Source organism: Parasteatoda tepidariorum, chromosome 9 (genome assembly GCF_043381705.1).
Source record: "Parasteatoda tepidariorum isolate YZ-2023 chromosome 9, CAS_Ptep_4.0, whole genome shotgun sequence".
NCBI classification, from domain to species: Eukaryota; Metazoa; Arthropoda; class Arachnida; order Araneae; family Theridiidae; genus Parasteatoda; species Parasteatoda tepidariorum.
In genome coordinates this window covers 1-19,660 of record NC_092212.1, presented here as the reverse complement: position 1 = coordinate 19,660, position 19,660 = coordinate 1, and the positions used below count along the sequence as shown (strand labels likewise).

Below are 19,660 nucleotides of genomic sequence, written 5' to 3'. Positions count from 1 at the left end.
CGATTCATATTCACGCGATTTTAAAATCCAATTTCGTGATTCATATTCACGCGATTTTGAAATCCAAAATCGCGATTCATATTCATGCGATTTTATAATCCAATATCAAGATTCATATTCACACGATTTTAAAACCCAATATCGCGATTCTTGAAAGAAGTAGAAGTAAGCTTTCTCTTGAATTAGTTACTGTAAAGATGTGATATATTTTTCATTAGTAAGTAATTTAATATCCTATTATTGCGCCTTCCTATAATTGCTTTTTTTTTTATGTATTAGTGGTCAAAATTTGAAAATTACATTTAAGAAAAATTTAAAGTTAACTGTCTAAATGCTTCTGCCACTTTAAATATTGAATAAAAGTCTCCCAGCATTGTTAAAAGTTGCTTTTATAAATCTCAGTATCATATAGAGCCCTCTCCCCTCCTCCTAGTGACCTGCGTAGTAAAAGTTCAGTTTTTTTTAATTTTTGTCCACTTTCATGCCTGTTAAACTTGATGTATTATGGTAAAGCTTTCTTCGATAGTTTGCATATGTCGAGGGGGTATTGTGTATGTTAGGTATTTCAGTCAAAAAATTTTCAGTCTTGGCCTTTTTTCCAACTTGCACCCATGGCATCAGCTTGAAGATACATTATAAAGGGAATTTTTTTTCCTTATAGATTTCTTCAGAGGTCCCGTCATAGAATATGTGAATCTCAAAGGCTTAGAGCATTTGTTAGTGTTTTCTGTGTTTAATGAAAAGATATGCTTTAGAAGTTACAGGTATGTATACTTTATTTTTAAATGTTGACGTTCAAATAGTACTTTTATTATAACAATTGTGCTTAATGAAAAGTGATAATGAATATTTGTTACATTTTTTGTATCATTCAGGTTATCATTTGTTTTTTCTAGAGTATCTCTGAAAAAAACAGAATCAAAAGAGCCCGGTGTTGAACTGGAAGAAATAGGACCACACATGAACTTGACTCTTCGACGTTCCAAATTAGGTTCTGATGACTTCTTTAAGCAGTCTTGTAAACAGCCAAAACAATTGAAGGTAAACTAAGGCTTTATTTATTGTGATTTTTGAACTTTTAAGATTACATATCAAAAATGGAGTTTATGAGTTATAATTTAGTATATTAACAGACATATTATGTTAGAATTATAGTTTGGAAGAAAATGAAAAGATTTTGCTGTAAGTATTTGCTAGTTATTATTATTAGTGTGATTTTTGGAGCTGTTTAAGTCTTAACAGAGATGTGAATGAATTTTTTTTTTTAACTAGCTTTAATTTTCATTAGATTTAATATTCATATTTTCTATGATAAAAATAATAGATATATTTTTCAATAATAAATATATTACTAATGTGTGATAATATGGGTAAAAAAATATTTGTTTAGGATTATAAACCAAATTATATTCAATCCAAAATGAATTGATACATAATCCAAAGTAATATTTAAACAAAGTGATGATGATTTCAAGAGTACCAAGAATGAAGTATCATTTATTAACAAGATACAAACAATTGAAAACACATAGAGCATTATCTGGCATTATTAAAAAGAAAAGCCTTTGCAGCATCATTTAATATTACACTCTTACTTTTTTGATAATTTCAAAATTAATTTTATAAAAAAGAAAGACAAATTTAAAAACTTCCTTAATTTCCTATTGCTATAAGAATTTTTTCCTTAAAGTCAGAAAATGATTATTTAGACTGTTGATTGATATTTGTTATGAAAAGATTTATCTCTTATGAAAGGTACTATTATCAAGGCGTGTCTGGATATTAAGTACAAAAGGCAGCTAATATTGTTTTTCAATTAAATGAAGCCAGCTTTGAGAAAATACATCCTCACTAGCCACCTCCTGGAAGACTATTTTTCAGACACGTCTCGTTGAAAGCTGATAAAGATATGAAAAGCTACTTTGTACTAAGTAATGAAAAAGCCATCATTTAAGCCAAGACAAAAAGAAAATTCATTAAATCTTTGCCTTCTTAGATATTACTTACACCAAAAGGAACAGTTACTTTATATCATTTCATCATATTATAATCATAGGTGTTGATTTTCCAATTGGTACAAAAGGAAAATATGTGTATAAAATTGAACTAATCATTATGCTACTAATTATTTCATGGTTTGTCATTTTTATATACTTAAAATTAGTATAAATTTTTCATTTGCAAAGTAAAGGATTTGCAGCTAAGAATGGAGCAAAATTGCATTGCTTTTTTCGATTTTTGTTTATTATTTTTTTTTATTTACTAGTTTTATGAAATACTAAGTACTAAAATGTTTGGAGAACAGGACAGATTTGGTCCCTGTCTGTTGTTGAATGGTTCTGAAATAAAAATTTTCATTGCATTAATTTTTTTTTAGATAGAATTAAAGGTAGCAACAAAAATAAGAACCTTATAATATTTTTTTTTATGTATTTCTTGCAAGTTGTAATAATTTGCAATTGGGTTTCATGTTACTTACATATTGTTCAAATTTATCTGGTTTTATTTTTCAGTAATTCTAATTCAGTTCTTATATTATATTTATTTTCTATTCATATTAATATGTTTTTCATTTTTAGCCCACAAAAGTAAAAAATATGAAGAAGGACACATTTGGTTCCACTCATGGCAGAATTCACATGGAGCGCCAAGATTACTCAAACCTGCAAACTAGAAAAATGAAGGGCTTAAAGAAGCAAAAAATGGGAGAAATGGTTTCTCAAGTGGAATCTTCAGATGGACAAACACCGAAAAGGAAAGCAGAGAAGACAGATTCACCTGTCAAACTTAAAAAAATTAAAACATAAAATTAATAATAAATTTTGTATCTGATTGATTGATCTCTTCACTGTTAGTCTGAACTCTGTAATTTAAATGTAAGTTCAAGTCTTTATCAGTTAAAAATTTACAATTATGAAAAAAGCATTTTCTTTCATTTTATGAATATGCTTTTCAGGTTATTTCACTAAATAGGGAACAGCGTTTAAAATTACATGGGAGGTGATAAAAGATTTTAAAATCAAATCTCCATATCAGATCTTTAATAACTTCTTAATTGTAATATTAAATTCTCTTTTTCATACATTTATTTCTATTTTAGAAGCTGTTTTTTACCTTAAATTTAATTTTATAAAATAAAGTGTAATCATTAGCTTAGAAAACATTCAAAACAATATTAATCCTTTTCTTGTGTCCGGTACAGCATATGTACTGGTCGAAAAGACTCCACTCCTTGCGAGGTTGAATTTTGTACCAGTGGTTCTCTTTGCCCCTATATTTTATGACTGCCATCGATCCTGTCATTTCTTCCCCCTGAGGGGGTTTACCTTCTTCAGGTAAACACAGGGAGTCACCCTAGTGATCTGTCCTCCCTTCGTTTTCCTCTCCCTTTACTCCTACTTTTCCCTTTCACTTCCCCCTAGTCGTGGTTGCCAAATTTACTGGTGAGGGCTTGTCATCTGTTTGATTACCACTCTGTTGTGTTGGACATAGATGGGAAGAGACCACCCGCGTGTCCCTGGAAAAGGGGATCCTGGTAGTTGAGGGGCATCTTGGTACTCCAATACACTGCTTTGACCCTTGCTTCAGGTAAACGGGAGGTGCATATTGGCCTGTATGCATCGACCGGCTTGCCACGAACATCATCTGTTGGCTTGGGTCAAGTCCGGGGTCACTTGCTGGGCACCTTGTTAAGGGTGGAGGCTGCTTCAGGGGTGACTCGCGGGCGTATAACTATAGGCTAGCATTGGTGTATGTAACGTACTGGTGTCAGAACCAATATGTTGCCTGCATCCCCTTAATTGGACTCCTTGGTGGGTGGTGCCGCTGGTAGTTGAAGTCCTTGAAATTTTCTATGGCGGCAAGGTGTTTAGTTCCGCACACCATAGCAAAAAAAGCGGAACACCTTTACCACCGTGTGAATATGCTGGTTATTTTAATATAGCATTGTTAAATCCCCCTGTTTCTAACACTTCGTTTAGTAAAATATCCCCATTTTTGATACACAAAGCTCTTATCTCTGTTTTAGGAGAAGTAACGTCTGTTCGAAAATTACGATCAGGTGACCTCTTAGTACAGGTATCATCTGAAAAACAAGCGACTACTCTATCAACCTGTATGTGTTCGTTTTCAGTAAACGTCACACCTCATAAGACTCTGAACACCTCACGAGGGGTGATATCGCAATCAGAATTTATTGATGACACAGAAGAAATGATTGTAGATGAATTGCGCGATCAACATGTTATTGCTGTAAGAAGAATTAAGGTTCGTAGGAAAGGAATGGCCAACTCGTTCCCACGAAACATCTCATTCTTACTTTCGCTACTCCGAAGTTGCCATCTGAAGTCAAGCTTGCCTGGTATAACTGTCCGGTTGGACCATACGTGTCAAACCCTTTGAGATGTTTCCAGTGTCAAAGGTTTGGTCACTCAAAGGCCTCTTGTCGTAGCACACCTATTTGTGCTCGCTGTTCTGGTTGTGGCCATGATGATACTTCCTGTGAGTTACTGGCCCTCTGCATCAATTGCAAGGGTAATCATGCGGCCTACTCCAGGAATTGGTCACAAGAAAAAGAAATACAGACCATTAAAGTCATGCAAAATTTGACTTTTAATGAAGCACGGCGAATGGTTACCGCTCGAACTCTCCGTCCGGGCGTATCCTATTCTGCAGCTGTAAAAGCAACCTACAGCTCTGTCAGCACACAAACTGATACTCCTTTCACGCTAACGTCTACCAAACAGCCTACTTTTCATTTTGGAGCATCGAAACCTAATGTTTCGAATCAAGCAGTTCTCCCTCGCCCACTTCTCCACCTTCTAAAGCAGCTAAATTAGATCAATATGATAAATTTCCGAAGAAGCAACAGCGCATAGACATAATCCCCAACCAATACGTCAACGTCCTGGACAAACGAAAAAGAAAAAAGATCCGAAGTACCTCCAGTTTGCCAATTCAGCTACTGGAGTTTTACAAAATCTTGAAAAGGACTATGAAGTGTCCATTTATCTCTCTGAAGACGAAGAAAGCATTTTAGATTGTCCTCCGGTTAATCAAGAGATCATGCAAATCTCACAATCCACAACATAATGGCATTTACACTTATTTCGTGGAACTGTCGTGGCATTCGCAATAAATCAACTGATGTCAGAGAGATAGTCTCTCGATATCAACCTACGTGTATTTTATTTCAAGAAACACTCTTAAAATCATCAGACAAGTTTCACTTGTGTAATTACTCGTGTTTCCGTAACGACTGCGATGATCGCAACCGACCACATGGTGGTGTTGCGATTTTAACTACTAATAACTTACCTTTTATTAGCATTCCATTGACAACCTCATTACAGGCTATTGCTATTCAGATTCATATCAATGTTCTCATCACTATATGTTCCATTTATTTACCTCCCAATGACTCGATTTCACAAACTGATTTGAATTGCTTGATTAATCAATTACCTAAGCCTCACATTTTATTAGGAGATTTTAATGGCCACGGTGTATTGTGGGGCAGTTCTGTCTCCAATGATCGGGGTCGAAAAATCAAAAAACTCATTGAAGACCATGACCTTTGCCTGCTGAACCAAGGCGAAGAAACATACTTTCATGCGCCCACACGAACATACCATTCCATTGATTTGGCTTTCTGCTCATCAGACCTCTTACCTTTAACTCAATTTTCTGTAGACAATGACTTACACAACAGTGATCACTTTCCCCTCGTTGTTTCATATTCTGCTACTGCACCTATTACTCCTAGACCTCCAGTATCCATCTATCATCGCGCTAATTAGAGTTTGTTTACTAAACTTGCACAGACCACTGATTCCCTCGTTACCTGTAATACTATAAATACAATTGTTGATAATGTTACGTCTGTAATTATACACGCAGCTGAAGAGAGTATATCAAAGACCTCCACTTCACTTCCCCACCATCGCAAGCCTTGGTGGAATGAGGAATGTGCCACTTCTTATAAAGATAAGAGACGCCTTTGGAACATCTTCCGCCGTACCCCAACAACAACGAATCTCTTAGCTTTTAAACGAGCTAAAGCCTTTGCCCGCNATTCCATTCCATTGATTTGGCTTTCTGCTCATCAGACCTCTTACCTTTTACTCAATTTTCTGTAGACAATGACTTACACAACAGTGATCACTTTCCCCTCGTTGTTTCATATTCTGCTACTGCACCTCTTACTCCTAGACCTCCAGTATTCATCTATCATCGCGCTAATTAGAGTTTGTTTACTAAACTTGCACAGATCACTGATTCCCTCGTTACCTCTAATACTATAAATACAACTGTTGATAATGTTACGTCTGTAATTATACACGCAGCTGAAGAGAGAATACCAAAGACCTCCACTTCACTTCCCCGCCATCGCAAGCCTTGGTGGAATGTGCCACTGCTTATAAAGATAAGATACGTCTTTGGAACATCTTCAGCAGTACCCCAACAACAACGAATCTCTTAGCTTTTAAACGAGCTAAAGCCTTTGCCCGCAAGGTCCGACGTAAGAGTCAGAGAGATAGTTGGTCGAGATGTGTTTCCTCTATTACATCGTCGACATCTCCGACCCAAGTCTGGTCAAGAGTAAAGAGAGCAAATGGTATTTACCGGGACTTTCATTATCCAGTGTTTGAGATAAACGGCATCAAATACTCGTCTTCCATTGATGTATGTAACATTTTAGGCGAAACATTTGCAGCTACCTCAAGTCCAGACAATTATAGCACAACATTTCAACTACACAAAAGTAACGCTGAAAGCCAAAATATTAATTTTAACAGCCGCCAATTCACACCATACAATTGTACTTTCACCCTTCCTGAACTAAAGAGAGCACTGTTTAGATCATCCAACACAAGTCCAGGTCCTGATAGGATTACATATAAAATACTCCGCCACTTGGACACGAGGTCTTTAAAGAGTATTCTTGCCCTATTCAACAGAATATGGACAGAGCAGATGTACCCGTCGAGTTGGCGTGAAGCCATTGTAATACCCATATTAAAGCAAGGAAAAGAGCCCATTAACTATCGCCCTATAGCACTAACCAGCTGTTTTGGTAAAACGCTTGAGCGTATGGTACCTCATACCAAACTTTCAGAGTGGTTTTCGTAAGGGAAGATCCACAATTGACAACATCGTTGCTCTTGAATCTAGAATTCGCAATGCTTTTGTCCGGCGCAATCATCTAGTCTCTATCTTCTTTGATATCGAGAAAGCCTATGATCGGAGTTGGAGATATGGAATTCTGAAGGCACTGCTTGATATGGGTTTCCGTGGTCGTTTGCCAATTTTCATAAAAAATTTCTTGCTCAGACGCTATTTTCGTGTTAAGCTTGGATCCAACTTTTCTGACCTATATATTCAGGCTGAGGGTGTTCCCCAGGGCAGTGCTAAGTGTCATATTGTTCATCGTTCATATTTCACTAGTTTTAAACGTACTGCAACCTGCTGTCTTTGGCTCTCTATATGTTGATGATCTACAAATCTCGTGTTCAGAATCCGACATGAGAGTCATCGAGCAACAACTTCAGTTAGCAGTGAATAAAATTTTAGACTGGTGTGATCATAATGGCCATACCCTTTCACCTTCTAAAAGTTCAAGCATTCATTTATGTCGGAAACGCGCACTTCATAATGATCCTGTCATTTTCATTCATAACATTGCTATACCAGTTGTACCACATGCAAAATTTTTAGGAGTCACTTTTGATAGCAAGTTAACTTTTATCCCTCATATCAAACAGTTACGAAAGCGATGCGAGCAAAAACTGAATATGTTGCGTGTTCTCTCAAATACGTACTGGGGAGCGGACCGCCTAGCACTTTTACGCATTTATCGGGCCCTGATACTTTCACGGCTTGATTATGCATGCGTTGTTTATGGTACTGCAACCACCTCTAACTTACGAATCTTGGACACAGTACATCATACTGCTTTACGCATATGTTCCGGAGCATTTCGTACTTCCCCGGTTGAAAGCTTATATGTTGTTTGTCACCAGATACCATTATATCTACGTCGCATCCAGCTGTCTCTTACATATTACTTTAGTATCATGTCCTCTAAATCGCATCCTTTAAAGCATGATGTTATTTCATCAAGCTTGGAGCGACTGTATATTGCTAGACCATCACACATTCCCCCACTTCATGCTCGCACACGCTCACTTATCCAATCATTCGATATTTGTGAATTACCATCACAATCAGTGGATCACTTTCTCATACCACCATGGACCATTTCACCATACCAATCTATTTCCCTTTTCAAGTTACACGATAAAGCCAACGTTACACCCTGCATTTTTCATACACTTTTCACTGCACATCGTCACCAATATTCTCACAATATATACCGATTTATACAGACGGTTCAAAATCTGCCGGATATGTAGGATGCGGGGTCATCATCGCTGATGATACATTTAGCTATAAAATCCCAGATATTTGCTCCGTCTTTACTGCTGAAGCTGTGGCTATCCTTATGACACTGCGTCTAATTTCCTCACGCTCTACTCTGAAGTATTGCTTATACTCCGATAGTATGAGCGTTTTGAGCCAACTAGAAAAGTTTCACTGTGATAATCATCCAATTTTATGTTTCATCATTCATTTGTTAATCACTCTTCAGAAGAATGGCTTTGAGAGTCTATTTTGCTGGGTACCAAGTCATGCTGGTATTCCAGGGAACGAACTAGCTGACACAGCTGCACGATCTGCCACATCTGTCTTGAAAGTGTCCATACCTTTTTCTGACATGAAGCTACATACTCGAAAGTTGGTAACATCATTATGGCAACAGCAATGGGACCTGAAAGTTCTCAATAAATTGCAAAGCATTAAATTCGATTTCGATAATTTGCCAGTGCTGCGCTTGTGTAGTGCTGATGTAAAGCTAACCAGACTCCGAATCGGCCACACCCGGTTAACACACCTCCATCTACTGTTTGGAGAGCTTCCCCCCGAATGCAGTACCTGTTACGTTCCTCTCACAGTTCATCATATTTTAATAAGGTGTCCATGTTTTAATCAACTTCGCTTAAAGCTTTTTGGGAGTACTATTTTATGCTTGCAAGATTTGTTAGATGATACTCACCATCCTAACATTTTTGCATTTTTACGTGCCGTAGGTATTTTTAACAGCATATAAAAGTTTTAGCACATCTACAATTTTAAACGCTTTTTGCAAATATCTTACTATTTTGTACATTTTACTCACTCCGTGCGTTTTATACTGTATTCATACTTTTATCTGATTTTACTCATACCTTTTATCTAATTTTCATAGCATTTATCCTGTTTTATTCACTGTTTTATCAGTTATAATTGTACTGCAATTAAATTTTGTATGTACTTAGGCTTTAGAACAATTTTACCGTATTGTCTGGCGCAGCATGTCCTCATTTGGACTTTGTGCCACTAAACCCTACATTCAATCAATCAACCTGTCATTTCTTCAAGAACCGCCTGTAATTAGACCCTATTAATTGTTCAAAGAAAAAGTCTGGGCGTTTGCTTACTTTCTATTTGAATTGACTGAAATATTATTCCCTGTTACGTTCAGTTGGCGAGTTTTGAAGGGGGAGAATTTCTTTCATTCTCTTTATAGTATCAGTTATATTTAATTTGAGATATTTTCAGAAACATTACTTTTCCCAATCTTTCAATGCAAATTTGACTCTAATTGTTTCTTTTCGATTCAATTTTTTGTTAGTTATGTTTGATATTTATTTAAAATTTTGTTAATTTTTTTCTTTCTTTTGCATTTTTTTTTTCCATTTTCTTTTAATTATTTTTTTTTCTATTTTTTCTTATTTCTTTTGGTATTTAAATTTGGGGTTTCATTATTTTTCATCGAAAGAATAAGTTTTAATCTTTCGAGATACCACTACATCTATGATTATTGATTGCTTGTTTGAGAATTTAAAAGTTATCTGATCTTTATTGTGTCATCTATTATAAATATATTCTGTAGTGTACAAGCATTTGAACAAAAAATTCTATCCTGAGAAAGAAAGAAAATCCTGGATGTAGCGTTGGAAGAAATTTTTATTATCTTTATATTCATTGACAAAACTTGCTGACACTTTTATTTATTTTTTCATTGAAATAGATGATAAAACTTACAAAAAAATCTTGATCAGTTAAAAAGTATCTTTCTATATATCTTTATATTGTGTTTTGTGATCTAAAAATTTATGAATTTATTTTAAAAATATGCATTTTGCATGCATTTTTAGCATTGGTTTCAAATTAAAAAAAAAGAGAGAGATTTTTTTCCCTTTCTTTATTGGCTGAAGATTCGGCGTTACTAACACAGTGTGTGTGGTGCTTAAATAAATATTCGTAATTATCGCAATATTTTTATAATTCCAAAGGCATAGTCATAGATGTAAAACCTGCAGTCTTGTAGTTTCAATTTGAAAGAGAAGGTTAATAATAAATTTCAGAAAGTTCTAAGTTTTTAGATATTCAAATGTTTATATGACGAATTCAGATGATCATTTCAGTTTGCTTACTATTTAAAATCAGACACAATTTAACACGAGTAATATGTGGTTTGAAAAGGTTTAAGAGGAAATCTAATGAAGCGTTTCAAACTCTGGTATAAATGTTTTCATTGAAAATTTTATGGAACCCAACTTTTGAAACTGATAAAGTGTGAAAAATAAAAGATTAATATAATTTATATATTCTAAAAAGTATTGTGACTGCTAAAAAAGAAAACTGAAATGTTTGTGCAAAGATTAGAGAACATGTATGGGAATGTGTGACCTTGAATTGCAACTTTGTACTCAAAGAAGCTTCACTTTTTAAAATGTCAAATATGATGAACTACCTTCAGAAAGGTAACTTTCCCACCTCCTGCTGGCAAGTTCTCAGAGACTCATTTTTCTTTCATATTCCGACAAAATCTTTATATTGAGACCTTCACCGCTTGTCCTGAATGTAACTTAAACTTAACTCAAAATAAATTCTTCCACTAATAGAAAACTAAAATTATTTTAGCCTCTTCTACATGCAAAGTCCCTGCTTTTTGTTGTGTTATCTGCCAGAATGTATGCTCTTATTGATAATATATTTTGTGTTTTGTCATTTTTAAAATTATTCACTATAATTAATACACCTGAAGAAAGACTGCGCCATAACCAATGGAAATGCATGCTTCATTTTGTTAATAGAGCTTGTGTCCAGTGGCTTAGTTTTAATGTATGTTTGAGGGGTTATCGATTATCTCCTTGTGATCTATATATATATACATGTATCTATATATTCATTCATTTAAAATGTTTAAATTACGAAAACCTGACTAGTCTCAACTAAAAGGTTAAAAAGAAGAAAAAAAACATAACTTTCAAGAACGGTCTTGTTTAGAACATCATTCATTTAGATAAGTTAAAACAGAATATTTTTCGAAGTAAACAAATATCAACACATTTTAATTGAAATTTTTAGAAATTTTATCCTTAATTTTTTTTTCTTTCTTAGTGTATTTTATAACAACTAGGAGGCTCCACCCCCTGCTCGCTAACTCTCGCCAACCCCCGAGAATTGCTACGCAATCCTATGTGGTTCACGCCGTGAACCATGGCTCGCTGCGCTCGCTCGCCAATGAACACAATGTTCTAGCACAAAGACATAGTATATTATCATCAAAGACATAGTATTTTATCATCAAAGACATAGTATTGTACTTATGTAGAAGAATTCTATCAATGTTCTTATTGGCTTTTAAAAAAGTATATTAGCTATTTAGATTGTACATGGTGAAAAAATCAAAACATTAGCTAAATGAGAAACATATTAGCAAAATAAATTATCAAATATTGCAGTTACTCACCTAAATTCAACTAAATGTGTATAATAAATTAGTTAATGCTAGAAATTCTGAAAGTTTTAGAAAAAAATTTTATTATTTAAAAATATAAACTTTAAACCCTAACTTTTCCTTGTGAGATAATAACCCTCAAAAAGTCTTTCATTTTCAAGAACACAAAAATTTGTTTTATCGCCAAATGAAATATTTTTTGGTGATCAGCATTATTGAAATCAATTTCTATATTAATTAACATTTGTGATAAAGTACATAACATTTTAGAACAAAATAAGGATGTTTTACATACAATAAATTAAAATGCATGGCTGTTAGCATTACCCGAGAAATACCACGTGGAGGTCGCCATGCTGCATTTCTAATCGGGGAGTTTTGATTTTGGCAGTTCCCCTTGCCTACTGCCAATAGAAGTTTCAATTAAATTTTTTCCAAAAAACATTTTTTTCTGCAAAGCTCTAAGAAATTAACACTAAGCATTTAGAATTTCTTTGAAAACACAATTATAGATTTGGCATCTTGGAGCAATTACTGAAAGGCTGTCAAATGACTTAACTCTTGACAGGCCAACATAAAGTTGTCCATGACTAAAAACTTGTTTAGTCAATACTAAACTGATTTTCTCAAAAGTCTGACCTTGTGACTTATTTATAGTCATGGAGAAGGCCAGCCTAATTAATTCCTAATTGAGTTTAAATTAAATATTATCATGTTTTTAGGGCATGAATCTGAATTGAACAACCTGATAATGCTCACTCTGGTTATTGTTTCCGTTTTTAAAAGCGCTATATGTTGAGCCACCTCATGTGACATTTGCCATGTGACATTTTTAGCAGCAATCATTGGTCAATTTTCTAACGTTGCCATTCGGGAAGTTGTAATGAGGCTTTTTTTTGGTGCCGTGTAAGAGAAATATATGTATAGATTCTCACCAAATATTTCAATTTCCAGTAGTATCATTTAGAAACACATCTTGTTCACATAATTTGACAATTTTCCAGTTTTCATCTTAAGTTTTATTTCCAATTCAACGTAATATTTTGTTTAATTATAATTTTGTTAATTTTTGCACGAACAATTTGGAATTTTTTTTTGCTTGTGTAATGTTATTTTCAAAGCAATTTTTTCTCGCTTTTTTATGTAATAAATGTCAATTTAAATATTGAAATTATCATACTAAAATGAGAAATTAATTCTAAAAATGATTAGAAATCACGAAACACAATCACGTGTGCACATGCAGAATAAAATAAAATGTGTTATAACGCATTTTATTTTATTCTGCAATACAGCTTTAATTTTTATATAATCATTTGATAGATTTCACTTATATATATTATTCGCGTTAACTAGGTTATTTTTATGTAAATCATCCACTTTTATTTCACAGTTTCTAAAACAATTGTTTGAAGTCATTTTTTAAATGTTTTTTTTTTTTTTTTTGTAATTCTGATGTTTTTTAATGTTTTTGGCATCCTTAAATCGTGTTACTTTAGAAAATTTTCAATTTTAGAAACAAAAAGTCTAAAGTAGATTTCTCTGAAAAAGATAGTGATTTATTTTTCTCCGAACTTGAGAACTTTAATAACTTTTCAAATGTGTAACATTGGTTACTCTTTTGCATGTATTTATATCATTATTAATTTTATACCCATAGAATTTCCTCGAGGAATAATGGTGAAGGATATCAAAGAAAACTCTAACATCTGATTCAAAAAGTGTTCGGAAAGTATATATTCATCTTTTTTTTAAATTTAGAATAAGGGTTTCTATGCACCTGTAATATCGGGAAAATCAGGAATTGTCAGGAAAAACGAGATTTGAAAAAAAAAAAAGATAGGGAAAACGTAATTTTACACCAAAACCAGGAATTTGACATTATCAAATTGAGAAATTTCACTTTTCCGTTTTAAATTTTTATAATCCACAATAGAGGATCAAGAAAAAATATTTTTTTTCGGTCGTCAGATGTATCTTCAAGATTCTTCTATTATTCTTGAGTATCTCTTTAAAGTTGTCAGTGGAAAGGTACTTGAAATTTCTTCCTTGTTATTGACATGCCAATTTTTTTTTCTTCTTTCAAATCCTCTTTTATTTCTCAATTTTCGTTATCTTTGACTTATTAATGACAAATTCCTGTTTAATAATTTCAGAATGACATTATTACAATATTAGGAGCAAAAAGTTTTTTTTTTCACAATTTGCTATGTTTATTTATTTTAAATATATATCGATTGAAGAAACACTATTTTTTAATAAACCTCTTCCTCGGAGATGCAGTTGCAAGTTTTGCTTGATGTGGAATCACATCAGCTTTTTAAATAAAATGTAAGAAAGATTGTTTCTGAGCATACAATTATTTATTACTCAAAGCAGACTTGATTGTTTTATGAAGCATATTGGAGCACAGTTTTTCCTTTTTACAAGTGTCCAAGTGTTTTCCTATACTCCATAAATTAGTTCCTCTTATTTATAAATTTTAAGATAAAGATTGTTATGAAGATTCAAGATTTCATTATATTCTGTTTTGTCCCGGGTTTTAATATTTGTGTTATACCGGGTTTTTATATTTGTGTTATACCATCTTAATTTATATTTTTCTATTTATTTATCTATCCCTAGCAGCAATACAACTTGTGCCCTCATTGGCCCAATATTCTCCAATCTTGGCCCTATATAGAATTGTCAGTTTCATCTGATATTTTACAACCAATTTTGGCTCTATATAGAATTGTCAGATTCACCTGATATTTTATATTCATTATTCAGCCAATATAGATTCCATAAAGGCCGATATTGACCCTAAAATCTAGACATCCCAATATTGGTCCCTTGGTGCATGTTCATATAGGACTCATATTGTGCCAATTTTGATCCCAACAAGGTAAAATTATTAATTTATGATGATTTATAATAATTTTTTTTTAAAGTAGGAAATCTTAATATATTGCTTTTTTAGTCCCCCCCCCCCCCATTTGTTCTTAAAAACGCTCGCCAGTTGATTAAATACGATTTAATTTCAATTAAATTCAGATTATGTGTGTAATATTTTTTTTTAGTTGTTTTATTTTATTGATTAATTCATTCTTTAAAATGTTGGTTTTCACGCAGCTTTGTAAGATTTGATGATTTTCATGTAATTCCGTACGTTACATGTAATTCTGAACATTTCATCTAATTCTGTTAACACAAAATGAGCATTTTTTTACATGGTTTGAAAACAACGATTCAAATATTCTCCTTTCATTTAAAATGAATAAATTGAGATTATTTTAATGAGGGGGTTTGATTCACAGAATGTTCTATTTCTATTCGGTACCCGACGAGACTTACCGATCACCACATCGTTTGCATAGTGAAAAGTTATCTCTTAGCTGCGAATTTAATATATCTCCTGTTTTTATATTTATTAATCAAATAAATTATTAATTATATTATTTAATGAATAAAATAATTAAGTATAAAATCGTTAAATCTGTAATGTATTAGTGAAAAAATGAACCTGTTGAAAATATATTAGCAACAATTATATAATATATATATACACTACCCTGCAATAATCGAGAAGACACTTTACGTTTTTGACATTTTTTTATTTCTCAGGAAATACCTAGAGTATTACTTTGTAACTCTAGAGATGTTTAGTTCACGCGATTTTTCATGCTTAGCAATGAAATTTAAAGGTTCGAAAAACCTACAATAAATAAAAGAAAACAAGTAATTCTGAACACCCAATGCCAGAAAATCGAACAATAAGCTTGTAGCTTCTATCGATTACTTTAGTTGTTATTTTTAATAACTACATAAAGTTTCGTAAACCTAGAGTAAATATTTGTAGAGATATGAGCATTTTTATGAAAAATAAATTTTTTCTTTATAATTTTATAGTTATTCAATGAAATTAAACAAAAGTTTTGGAGCAATTTAAGATTAATTACAAAATTCTCGATTTAATATTTTAAAGGAATTCGTTTAAGACAGCGCAAGTTATGAGTATTTAAGCTAGTTCTTTTATACTGCGTATGTACTGAAAAACTTCAAAAAAGTTTTTTCGTAATTTCGTACTTTGGTAACTAACAAAAAAAAAAATTATTTTGATTTGAATATCTTGAAAAGTTTCAGGCATTTTTCTGTTTTCATACTTTTCAAAAGCGAACAGAGGTTTTTCACAAATTTTCCTTTGTATACAAAATTATGAAGAAAAAAATTTTCTGCGTATGCGCAGTATAAAAGAACTAGCTTAAATACTCTTATCTTGCCCAGTTCTTAACGATTTTGTTTCAAATTTTAAATCAATACTTCTGTAATTAATCTTACATTTCTCAGAAAATTTTGTTTAATTCCATTGAATATTTGTGAAATTATAGCGAAAAAATAATTTAAAAATGTCCATGTCTTCATAAATATCTACTCTAAGTTTACAAAACTATATGCAGTTATTAAGAAAACAACTAAAGCAATAGATGGAAGTTATAAGTTTTCTTCTTGATTTTCTGGCATAGGGTGATCAGAAATACTTGTTTTCTTTTCGTAATTTACTGTAGGTCTTTCAAACCTCTGAAAGCTTAAGAAATCTTATTGCTAAATATAAAAATGAAAACTCGCTGAACTAAACGTCTCGAAAGTTACAAAATAATCCTTTAGGTATTTCTTGAGGAAATTTAAAAAACTGAAAGTAGACTATCTGGCCATTAATGACCGGACACCCCTCATTTCGGATACATGAGGTGCTAGTATCAAGTCAGTAGGGCATCCACGCGCCCGAATCACAGCCTTAACCCTTCTAGGAAGGCTATCCACTAGGTGTTGGTACTCGGCGGCAGGTATTGCCCGCCATTCCTCCTGTAACATGGCGAAGAGTTGAGTGGTGGTTTTGGGGCGTTGTGGTCTGGCCCTTAACCGGCTCTCCAACTCATCCCAGAGATGCTCAATTGGATTGATGTCGGGACTTTGGGATGGCCAGTCAAGCTCTTGCACCCCCATTTCATCAAACCAGTCCGTAATGGCATGTGCTTTATGAATGGCAGCGTTATTGTGTTGAAACACAAACGGGCCGTTACGAAACTGTTGCCACAGGGTGGGAAGCGCCGAATTGTCCAGGATGTCTCTATACCCTTCTGTGTTCAGGGTTCCACGCACTAACACCAAGGGTCTAAGGCCAAACCATGAGAAACAGGACCACACCATAATTCCTCCACCGCCGAACTTCACAGTGGGGACAATGCATTCCGGTAGGTACCGTTCTCCGGGCATTCGCCAGGTCCACACCCGTCCATCAGAGTGCCACAACATGTAGCGTGACTCATCACTCCACATAACGCTTTTCCATTGCTCTACTGTCCACTGGCGACGTGCTCTGCACCACTGAAATCGGTGGTGGGCGTTTGATGGAGAGATGTTTGGCTTATGTGCTGCTGCTCGTCCATGGAATCCTTGTGCAATCAGCTCAGCTCCCGACGAATGGTGCGTGTACTGGCAACACTGCCAGATGCAGCCCGGAAGTTGTTAGCGACAGTGTCCAACGACATTTGTCGGTTTGCCTTCACTACACGTCGAAGAGATCGTCGATCCCTGTCGGGCATTATTTTGGGCTTGACGGGTCAGGATTGCGGTTTTATCACTCCCTCTCGTTCCCATTTCAACACGACGTCACCAACTGTTGACCGTGGTATCTGAAACTTGTCGGAGATGGCACGTATGATCATGCCCCTTTCCGCCTCATTGAGCTCTCGTCGTCCACTCATTTTCACTCTTAACGCTCGTATGGCCGTCGCCTGCTGGCGAATGGTCTTTCCCGTCGTCGTCTCGGATTTGTCAAGGCGTTTAGGCCCCGTAGGGGCCTTTTACCTTTCCATATGAAGCTGTTGGTCTCAAGTAGTTGCATCGGAGTGGGCCTAAAAGAAAAGGAGAGAAGAAAAAGAAGGTGGTAGGCTTGGCTTGGAGGTTCTGCCCGGTGATTGGCAGGATGGCTAAGTCGCTGAGATCTGATGTTTCTGTTGGGATTTTGATGTTATGAGTTTTTGAAGAAGGGAAAAGACTTCTTCTTTATCCAAAAGTTTCTCCAATTCCGCAAGGAGAAGGAGAAGTGGGGCAGCAGAGGAGGTCTCAGTTGGAATAGTACTGTGGTCGGTAGCTTTTTTTAAGACGTCGTTGAGGGCACTTGGAGTAGTTGGCTGTGTGGTCTCCCTGGCAATTGGCGCATGTGGCCGGTGAGTTTCTGTCTTTGGTGCACTCAAAGCTGCGATGGTGGTCGGAGCACTTCACACATCGAGCCGGGTTTCCGCTGGTTCTCTGTGTATGCCCGAACCCTTGGCAGTGATAGCATTGCACGAGGCCACGCCCACCACGGAAGGGCTCGATCCTGATTGGTTGATTCAGAAATTCTGATGATGAAGACTGGAAATGCTTTCTGGCGGCTTCATGGTCGGGAAAAACTGCAACGATGTCCTTTTTAGATTGCAAAATTGATCTTTTAGTCCTTAGTTGAAATATCTTTGCAGGAATGATGCCAGTCTTTTCAAGTTCAGCTCGAAAAATCTCAATAGAAGTCTCAGCCGTAAAGCCTCTAAACAAGAGTTTAGCAGTTTGAGAAGTTGCGACTGAGACTTTATCATCCACCGGAGGAGTGGGATCTGGAATAGCCATCTTTTCCGGAATGAGAGGTCTGGGCTTAGTCTTTCTCCGCTTCTTACGAACGGGAGTGTTTGCGGGAGAAGTCGCAGTTGTTGGCTCCGGCTCAGGGTCCACCGTCAGTGGCGCTGTCATTTCATTGGTTGGCTCCGCAGAATCCTGACGTCTGATTGGTTCTGGGGTCCTCTGGGCCTTGAGCTGATTGCATCGTTCTAAAATGCATTCATTACGGAAAATAGAGACTCGGCGTCTTTCTTCAGGCATATTAAGAGTGTTCTGCGTTTCTTCGATAGCCTTTTTGGTGTCAGCAATGAGGAAATCGATATGAGCATCATCACTGCCGCAGAAATTATCCGCAAAGCGGAACGATAACTGCCTAACAGAGTCTGGAGCAGTGTTTCCCAACCTTTTTTGTGCCATGCCCCACCTAAGCCTTTCTAAAATTCTCTAAAATTCTGCCCCTCTATATAACATATACATAATTTTTAATATTAAAAATTCGAATTGTTAATTTATGAAACTTAAATGACAGGTTTTAGGAAGAAATCACTAGTTGTTAACTAAACACAGTAAGTTAATTTTCAAAACTTATAATGAAAAACTAAAATTCAAATTCGAAATAATTATAATTAACATTTTTCAATAATAATTTAATATTTTAATTTAGTGGGATCCTTGCGCTTGATGCTTGTTGCAAAGAGATTTTATGCAAGGTTCCAATTTGGTTAGCTTCAGTCTCAAGTCTCACCGTTGTGTTATATCCAGAAGATTTTTTTTACCTGTAAATTATTCACAGCACTAAATCCACATTCAGCTAAATATGAAGATGGGAACTGTAACAATAGTTTTCTTGTACATTTAATTGAATTTGGGCATTTGATTTCTGTTTCCTCACAAAGCCATGCCATTACTCCTTCTATATTAAATAAAGTTTTAACTGACTCATCATTTTACATTTCTGCGAGTTCTTCTTGATACTGCATATTTGATAAATCAGACAAATCCACTGACATTGGCTGCATCATCTATGTTGGAAAATCAAGTTTGTTTTAAATCAGAAAATCTTTCTTTTTTGACCGACAATAGCAGCGTTTATGCTAATCCCTAGGTTGATAATTCTTTTGTGTACAATCAGAGCAGTTTTTATGTTTTCAGGAGCGCTGGGCCTGTTTTTATATG

At 34.8% G+C, this 19,660-nt stretch overlaps 2 protein-coding genes across 2 annotated transcripts in view; both read left to right on the top strand.

Moving 5' to 3' along the window:
• LOC107453287 (Ribosome production factor 2-like protein Non3) overlaps nt 1-2,832 on the top strand; it is a 19,886-nt gene extending 17,054 nt beyond the window's left edge. The window contains exons 7-9 of the mRNA XM_016070045.4: nt 662-764; nt 897-1,041; nt 2,580-2,832. Of these exons, the coding sequence (XP_015925531.1) occupies nt 662-764; nt 897-1,041; nt 2,580-2,807 (476 nt within the window). The 3' untranslated portion in view covers nt 2,808-2,832. The remainder of the gene's footprint in view (nt 1-661; nt 765-896; nt 1,042-2,579) is intronic.
• Nucleotides 2,833-3,492: 660 nt separating this feature from the next.
• LOC122271808 (uncharacterized) lies at nt 3,493-4,838 on the top strand. The gene is made up of 3 exons (XM_043054216.1): nt 3,493-3,535; nt 4,028-4,251; nt 4,335-4,838. The coding sequence occupies exons 1-3, from the start codon at nt 3,493-3,495 to the stop codon at nt 4,836-4,838; spliced, it is 771 nt and encodes a 256-aa protein (XP_042910150.1).
• The last annotated feature ends 14,822 nt before the right edge of the window (nt 4,839-19,660 follow it).

Coding starts and splice junctions, on each gene's coding strand:
- LOC122271808 (XM_043054216.1), top strand. CDS start 3,493: ATGGGAAGAGACCACCCGCGTGTCCCTGGAAAAGGGGATCCTG. Junction 3,536..4,027: donor CCCTGGAAAAGGGGATCCTG/GTAGTTGAGGGG, acceptor TCTCTGTTTTAG/GAGAAGTAACGTCTGTTCGA. Junction 4,252..4,334: donor GCGATCAACATGTTATTGCT/GTAAGAAGAATT, acceptor GCTACTCCGAAG/TTGCCATCTGAAGTCAAGCT.